At 43.0% G+C, this 8,142-nt stretch overlaps 1 protein-coding gene across 1 annotated transcript; it reads left to right on the forward strand.

Annotated features, from left to right (window-relative positions):
- The first annotated feature begins 886 nt into the window (after window positions 1-886).
- LOC127322031 (uncharacterized) lies at window positions 887-6,059 on the forward strand. Its single transcript, XM_051350977.2, has 6 exons — window positions 887-1,346; window positions 2,096-2,255; window positions 2,723-2,899; window positions 2,973-3,056; window positions 5,166-5,247; window positions 5,333-6,059. The coding sequence occupies exons 1-6, from the start codon at window positions 976-978 to the stop codon at window positions 5,770-5,772; spliced, it is 1,314 nt and encodes a 437-aa protein (XP_051206937.1). The 5' UTR covers window positions 887-975; the 3' UTR covers window positions 5,773-6,059.
- The last annotated feature ends 2,083 nt before the right edge of the window (window positions 6,060-8,142 follow it).

The following is an 8,142-nucleotide window of genomic DNA, read 5'->3' on the forward strand; positions in this document are numbered from 1 at the left end:
CTCCAGGACCTCGTCCCCGCCGAGAACGCCATGCCGCTCGACCAGGCCTGCGCCTGGTCGAGGGAGCAGTGGGAGAAGGAGGAGGCGGAGCGGCAGGCGAGGCTCCTCCAGGACGTCGCTCGCTACCGGCGGCCTGCGACTCCTCCATCCGGCGCCGTCGTCCCCGTCGTCGACCTCGAAGCCTCCGACGACGACCTGTACAAGCCATCGCCGTCCCCGCCTCGCACCAGTGGCCGGTGGGGAGACGCCGGCCAAGGCAGCAGCCAGGCGGCTTCGGCGCCGCCACAGTTCGATGACGATGGCGGCGACTACACGGTGTTCTACCACCATTTCGGCATGTAGAGCGCCGTGTTTTTATATTTACAGTTGTATTCTCCTAGCCGAATTCGAAATATAGTCGAATTCGGTCTCTATGTACGAACTTCGACCTCTATATAGTAAATATCATTAAATTTAGTCTAAATTCGACCGTTTTATGCCGTAGTTTGTCAAGTTTCCGTTTTTCAAATTTAGATCGCCGTCTTCACCTGAGATCGCGACTGGGAAACTACTCCTCCGCACGCCAAACTTACGTTCAATCCAGACGTAAATTTTCTCGGGCGTAGGGAGGACAAACGAGTGGAGATGCTCTTATCGTATCTTGCGCGCTGCACATTGATTCCGGATAAACATGCCAGTCCGCGGCACCGTTCAGCTCGCGACCGCATTGTCCGGAGCATATACCCACCCCTCGGCACGCCCACTGAGCCCTGGGCCCGCCTCACAAACCGCTCGCTCCAGCTGTCACCGACAGGTAGGCCTGCTTACGGTGGCCCACAGGTCAGCCTCACCGACACCCACCTCCAAAAACAACTCGCCCCCCTCTCCCTTCCTCGCCTCCATTTTCCCCATAGCCGAAAAGAAAAAAAAAGAGATCATCAAATCAAAAGGGTGAAAGGGGAGAGGGAGAGGGAGGAAGGCGCAGAGGCCCTAGCAATGGCGGGGTGGTACGAGGAGGCCTCGGGCCTGCTGCTGCGCCCGCCGGCCCTGGCGGAGATGGCGGTGGACGTGCTGCTCTGCGCCGTGCCGATCTGGGCCGCCGTCATGATCGGCCTCTTCATCGGCTGGGCGTGGCGCCCGCGCTGGACGGGGCTGCTCTTCCTCGGCTTCCGCAGCCGCCTCCGCCTCCTCTACGTGCCGCCCGGCCTCGGCGCGCGCCGCCTCTGGCTCGCCTGCACCGCGCTCTCCGCCTTCTCCGTCGCGCCAAGCCTGCTCTCCTCCGCCTTCCGCCGCCACGGCAAGCGCCAGCGCCAGGATCACGACACGGACCAACCCTGCGGGGACGCTGCCGCGTATGCCGACGGCAGGTGAGAGTCAAATCTGTCTAGGGCTGTTGGGGGGCGGCGGAAATGCGCTGCGTTTGAGCTGTCAAAATTGCGCTGGTTGGAATTGTTTATGCTCGCCTCTACTTTTACAAGTTATATTACTCCACTGCTACGGAATTTAGATATTAGGATTGCAATTCTACCAATGCTGGGTTAATTAGGAGCTTCATAGTTTTCTTTTCGTTGTGGAATTCAACTATTAATTAATTAACTGAATCGATTCTAGAGCTCACTCGTAAATAAGGTAGGATTAGTTAGGGAGAGTGCTTGTATTTACAATTGGATAGGTGATGTTCGAAAATTGTAGTGTTCACTGTCCTTCGGCTAAATCGGTTGTGTGAAAACTTGCCTTCTGAGTTTAGATTGCACAGTGCAAGGATTTGTAATATATAGCTTTCCTTGACTGCATTTTTATCATGAAGAAGTAATTGCTGTTACCATTGTCAGTTGATCCCTTGTGTTTGGGCTTACTGTTATGTATATAAGCACAAGTACTAACTATAATCACTGTACATAATCAATTTTGACTTAACCTTGTCTTTTGGCATTGATCACAATGAGTTTCGTTAGTTTGTATATTTAGTTTATATGTCACAGCAGAGGTATCCAAACATAGACAAATCATGCTTTTATGATATGATGATCCACCACAGAGGTCCATCGTTTTGAATTCATTTTAATATGCATTTTCAGTGATCTCTTCCACTAAGTACATTCTTTTTTGTTACAAGGTCAATATTTGAGGGAAAGCATGATAGTATCACAGAGAAGGACCTAGATCACCTCGTGCAACTTTTGGATGATAAGGAGAGTGGGCATACAGCGTGGCAGCATTTGATGGAGCGTACTACTTCCAACATGACGTACAAGGCCTGGCGTCATGAGCCCGAGGTTTGTTTTATCACTGGGATTTCAGAAAAGGACACACATGCTAACAGTATAATATAGTATAAACAATAAGGGGGCATTCATTATAAGAGGCAGTTTAGCTTCTTCTTTTTAGATTCATAGTATAAACTTCTCGTTGCAAATTAAGAATTTTGATACATCAAATACATGTCCCAGGGACTGGATCAACAATATTTAGAGTACAGTAGTGTCCTCCCCCTACCCCTACCCCCATGGTATTTGTTTCTGACGAAATGGGCTTTTGTCCCTCGTAATAACAGTATCATGTCATTGACTTGTATCCCTCAGTCCATTTTTTATGTTCTTTTGGTCAGATTTCTACCTTATTGAAATTACTACAGCGAAAGACTATGAACTTGCAAAAAATATATATCATAGTTAAACTGTCAACATCTTATCATTTATTTCTTCATGTGCTGCTCTCGAATTTATTCGTACTTATTATGTAGGTGGGACCTATAATGCATTGCAGCCAGACTATTTTTGAGGATGCTACACCTGAACTGGTTAGAGATTTCTTCTGGGACGATGATTTTCGTCTAAAGTGGGATCCCATGCTTGTGTGCTTCAAAACTTTGGATGAGTTCCCCCAGAATGGAACCACCATTATTCACTGGATAAAAAAGGTTTGACCAGTTGTGCTTCCTTTATTTCATTATTATTATATTTCACAATTCCAATGTGTTGTTTGCTTTCCAGTTCCCTTTCTTTTGCAGTGACCGTGAATACATTTTCGGACGGCGTATTTGGGAATCTGGGAAGGCTTACTATTGTGTTACAAAGGTATATGCTAAACGCTTCTTATAGATGACAAAATGTAGGACACTCTCAAACCACTCTGAACTGTACATCCCTTTTGCCCCCAAGGGTCTAGATAAAACATAGCTCACCTCTGCCAACCACAACTCTTAAATTGGTATTAGTGGCTTCAATGTTTGGATATTTAGCATAAGAAGAAACAACAAATTTGGGAAGTACCAATTGATCGTATAAAAATGTATTGTTGTATAGTTCTACCAATTGACTATGTGTGAAGAAAGGATGCTGCAAATGATGTAACATGAGAATGATCGAGCGGCATTCTTGTTCGGGTCACAAACAAATCTTGTGGCGTAGTTACATTTCATAATCTGAATAAATGAGTCTGACATGTCAACATTTATTTTACCATTTGGACAGAAAATCTTGTAACATGGTTATGCCATAATGTCAGAATATTTTCTACAAATTTTGCCTGCACTGAACAACATTTCATGGAATGGACAGATTGCACAAAAAATATCATGTAGTGCTAAAATATTATCTGATGGGGGAAAATAAACCTTTTCTTAGGTGTCTGCAGGGTTAAAAAGCAGCCCGATCATGTAGGCAATTAATGTGACAACTAATGTTATGGATGGTGTCATCGACCTATAAAAGCAGCCCGATCAATTATTCCTAACAAGATAACACATACGCATGCCATGAAAACAAAAGGAAAATGCAACACAATACATATTAATCCTGTCACATATGCACACCATGACATGCATGCTCTCCCTCATTATTACTCCACTGTGTATCTATTGTTGGCTTGTTGCCTTGTCTTAACTAAGCACCAACTCATGTTATGGAAGAATAGCGACCAGCTGAATAGTTGGGCAATTTTTTACCAATAATTACTCAAATAATCGACGGTCCAGATTTATCCATTAGTCTTCAAATGGACCGTCTTAAAATGTTTTCTGGCCCAAGGATGTATAATTCCATTAGTGTGACATATACATTCACTAACTAATTTTCACTTCACCAACTCATGTTATGGAAGAATAGCGACCAGCTGAATAGTTGGGCAAATTTTTACCAATAATTACTCAAACAATTGACGGTCCAGATTTATCCATTAGTCTTCAAATGGACCGTCTTAAAATGTTTTCTGGCCCAAGGATGTATAATTCCATTAATGTGACATATACATTCGCTAACTAATTTTCACTTTACGTTGTACATATACTTCTATCAATGTATCTTACTAACAACTAGCATAGATCAAATGGTTTTTGGCCGTTTCCCCGTTTTTCCGTAGTACATATTTGTTCCTACTAGTTCCTCATTAGCACTATTAATATCGATTAATATCGATTACTACCCTCTTTCCCATTTTATTACATGCCTGCATATTCTCTCTGCACTTTGTAGCTCTTTAACCTTAGAGAAAGTTTACATGAGCAGTTCAGCTTCAGCACCTAGATGCAGCTGTTCCTTTTCGCAACAATCGACATTCTGTGATGCTTTTTAATTTCTTGATTTTCCCGCAGCAGACAGTACCCATCATGTGTTGTTATTTTCAATAATTTTTTTTTGTCGTAAGCCATTTTATGATATGATAGGTGCTTGCCTGACTTCTGTTGAAGTTGTTATAACGATGTCAGTACTTTTGGAACTGAACTGTTTGCATAATACAATTTATCCTGAGATTACTGGCTTAATATGTCTAGGAGGAGATAGACCACTACTATTGCTCCTCTTTTTTTTAACGGTATGTTTCAGATCTTTAGTAATGAAAAAAGATCTGCTTATATTTGACATTTGATTTGCCTGGCAGTGGTGTGTGGCATGCTTGGAAAGAATGCTCTTCTTTCTGGGAGTAGTTGATCTGAGCAACTGATGTGAGCCAAAAACAAACCCACATAGCGATATAATACTCGCACATGGCTTGCTGTTTAATCGGTTCCTTGATCTCAGTACAGAGAATAGTTGCTGCGTTGCTTGGCATGCTTGCCTAACCAGCCTAAGATTTAGATGTATTCCAGTATTGATGCATATAATATGTAGAATTTTTTTAATTGTGTGTTATGTAGAAGTATATGCTTCGATTGTGACTTGAGAACCCTCAGCAACTTCCATTTACAGGGAGTTCCTTATCCATCTTTGCCCAAGAAGGAAAAACCCAGACGTGTGGAATTGTACTTCTCGAGTTGGCGTATTAGACCTGGTAATTCTTATTCGTGCTACTAGTATTCGACTAAATGTTTGGACCTTTTTGACATTTGTTTCGTTTTCTGTATGCAAAACTGCAGTTCAGTCGCCCAAACAAGATGGCCAGCAACCCATGGCATGTGAAGTAACTTTGGTTCACTACGAGGACATGGGTATACCCAAGGATGTCGCCAAGGTCGGTGTTCGTCACGGCATGTGGGGTGCTGTCAAAAAGCTTCAGTCTGGGTTTAGAGCATATCAGCTAATGAGAAAATCAGAAAACATCCTGTCACGCAGCGCTATCATGGCCAGGGTGACCACCAAGACGTGCATTGCTGGTTCTGATGACCCCTTTGATCAAGGGCCCTCCACCGCAGAAAGATCCAGCAATGAGGATAGCAACTCCAGGGCAGTCCAACAGGGGTTTGACTGGAAATGGGTGGTGGTTGGTGGGGCGGTGGCTGCAGTCTGCGTGCTCAACACGGGCATCGTAGGGAAGGCCCTCTTACTTGGAGCTGCAAGAAGGCATGCAAAAAAGTGATGAGCACCTAGGAGCATCTACAAGAGAAGGCTTCATGGCCATCAGGGCCCGTTGGTCTCCATAGAGCCGCAGCAGTTGAGATGGGGAGGAACGAAATGCATGCCGTGCTACAGGAGGTAGATAATCAGGGTGCCTAATTTTGGATGGTGTTTTGTATGCAGTATGGCGTTTGTGTGTTAGCATCACAGATTAATGAGGGAATCTCTGGATGATTTATTCGAAGATCTATGAGGTTTGCTGGAAAAACTCCTGCTAATAAACCGCTTTGAATGCGCATTTTTCAGCTATTGTACGTTCCATTAGTTTTACCTCATGTTAGCCGTCCTTCGATGCTGAATTGAAGTGGACACTGTCTATAGAAGAAACTGTCCGAAGCATTTGGCAAGTGCAATTTAGCTTGCTTGTCAGATACATCTGTATCTAGTAGTAAGAACGAGTAAAAAGAAATTAAAATTCTTCATTGATGGACGATTCACCATAGTAGAACGGGACCTAAAAGCTAAATATATTATCGGAGATAAAAATACATGCATTATTCGCGTTCTCTAGGGTGATATGACCTGAAATAAAAATGTATATCAAATGGTAAAAGCTGGCGCAATAATATTCGTGTACTTTCACGCGATGTGACATGAAACAAAACTCGTAGGAATGTCAAAGTCGGTGCAATAATACTTCCATTGTAACATTGTGCTTCCAACGAGAAGAATATTGTCGAAAATCGTAGTTTCTCGTGGAAGATCTTACAACGACATTGTCGAACATTGTGGAAGATAGCAGCATCAATCTTAGGAATGTCAAAGAATATTCTCGAACATTGAGCTTCCAACGATTTGTAGGTAATATTTGTAAGACCTTACAAATCGTAGGAGATCCACCTTTTCCTGTTCAATCTTGGCGGTTTTCAAAGTTTCTAGTGCACGTGCGGCAAATTTAGCAGCATCAATCTTACATTCCTTGTTTCTCAACTGTCTAAATTTGAACCGAAGCTGGCGATCGAAGATAGTGGTGTTGTGGGCCATGGAACTGTGCTGTATGAGCGCGGTAATGATATGGTGAGATATTTTTGTAGAAGATGTAATCTCGGGGATATACTGTTATACGGAGTAGTATTGAAGCGGCTGATATCCCGAGCTAGCGCAAGCCAACTGCACGTTCAAAAGCATCTGGCCTCGACCAAATCCATGAAGACAGATCAACTCGTCGTCACTGAGCATGGACGTATCGACATTGAACAGAATCGTATTCATAGTCACCTTGTGATCTACACTAACGATGTATATGCAATTTATAAATAGTGATTTCGTCTGACGGATAAAGAACCACACTGCTCGGATTGGGAATTTCTAGGAATTTCACACCACAAATCCCAGTCTCTAAATAATAAATGACGAGATTTCTTTTCCAGAACGTGCATTTGCTGTAGCAGTTTGGCGACCAGAATTAATCATGAACTACTCCAGAAAAGACTCCAACAAAAAGTTATCAGGTTAGGCACCGCCATCTGCATTTTTCGGGATGTAATGTCTCCAAGATGCTAACTTTACCAAGCTGAAAAGTGGTTCTTGATGTTTCTCTCAATTCTCAAACAGTGACATGTACTCCCTCCGGTTTTTTTTAATTGACTCGGATTTAGTACAAGTTTGTACTAAATCCGAGTCAATTTAAAAGGAACGGAGGGAGTAGGTTATACTCCCTCCGTTCGGGAGTGAGTGACCCAGTTCCTTACCTAAACAAAGTTGAGCCACTTGTTTCGAAACGAAGGTTTTAGTACAAAATCACGATAAGAGGTTATATGAGATGAATGATTGGTAGGAGCTAGCCGGATTCTGTATACAAGCATGCAGCTAAATATTAAGGTACAATTGCTATGATAACGACATGGTTCGATAATGAGTATCCAGTATTTTTGTATGACCAATCTGAAACGGGGTTGATCATTTTACTCTTCTCTCGATTAGTGGGAGAATCTATAAGTTTTTTACTTCATTATTGGGGGATTATTAAGGAATTGTGTGCTCCGAAAATTGGAAGCTGTTTGTATATTTATGTATATATGGTGATGGGGTGCATACATATGCCTTTCATCTCCTGCCAGCCAAGTGAGCCAACCCCGCCATGTTCGTTGCTACCCTCGGCCTTGATGCCTATCTGAGAACACAAAGTTCCTCTCAGTTGCCTAATCATTGAGGGAACTGGACTTTATTCATTGTCACCAAGTCATTTCAACCCTTTTTTATACTCACGCATTATCACATTTAAATATATACTCAGCATTATTGGTCTGTGATTATTGGTATTGTGGAACATAAGGATGTACGACATATAAAGAAACAAATAAAATAAATGTGGCAAGTGGGTGAGAAAGTA

Source organism: Lolium perenne, chromosome 2, assembly GCF_019359855.2.
Source record: "Lolium perenne isolate Kyuss_39 chromosome 2, Kyuss_2.0, whole genome shotgun sequence".
In the NCBI taxonomy this organism is placed as follows: Eukaryota; Viridiplantae; Streptophyta; class Magnoliopsida; order Poales; family Poaceae; genus Lolium; species Lolium perenne.

Bases quoted from the DNA above. Each gene is read 5' to 3' on its own strand.
- LOC127322031 (XM_051350977.2), top strand. From the start codon at position 976: ATGGCGGGGTGGTACGAGGAGGCCTCGGGCCTGCTGCTGCGCCCGCCG. The intron at 2,256-2,722 runs GTTTGTTTTATC...CTTATTATGTAG, and splicing joins CCTGGCGTCATGAGCCCGAG to GTGGGACCTATAATGCATTG. The intron at 2,900-2,972 runs GTTTGACCAGTT...TTTGCTTTCCAG, and splicing joins TTATTCACTGGATAAAAAAG to TTCCCTTTCTTTTGCAGTGA.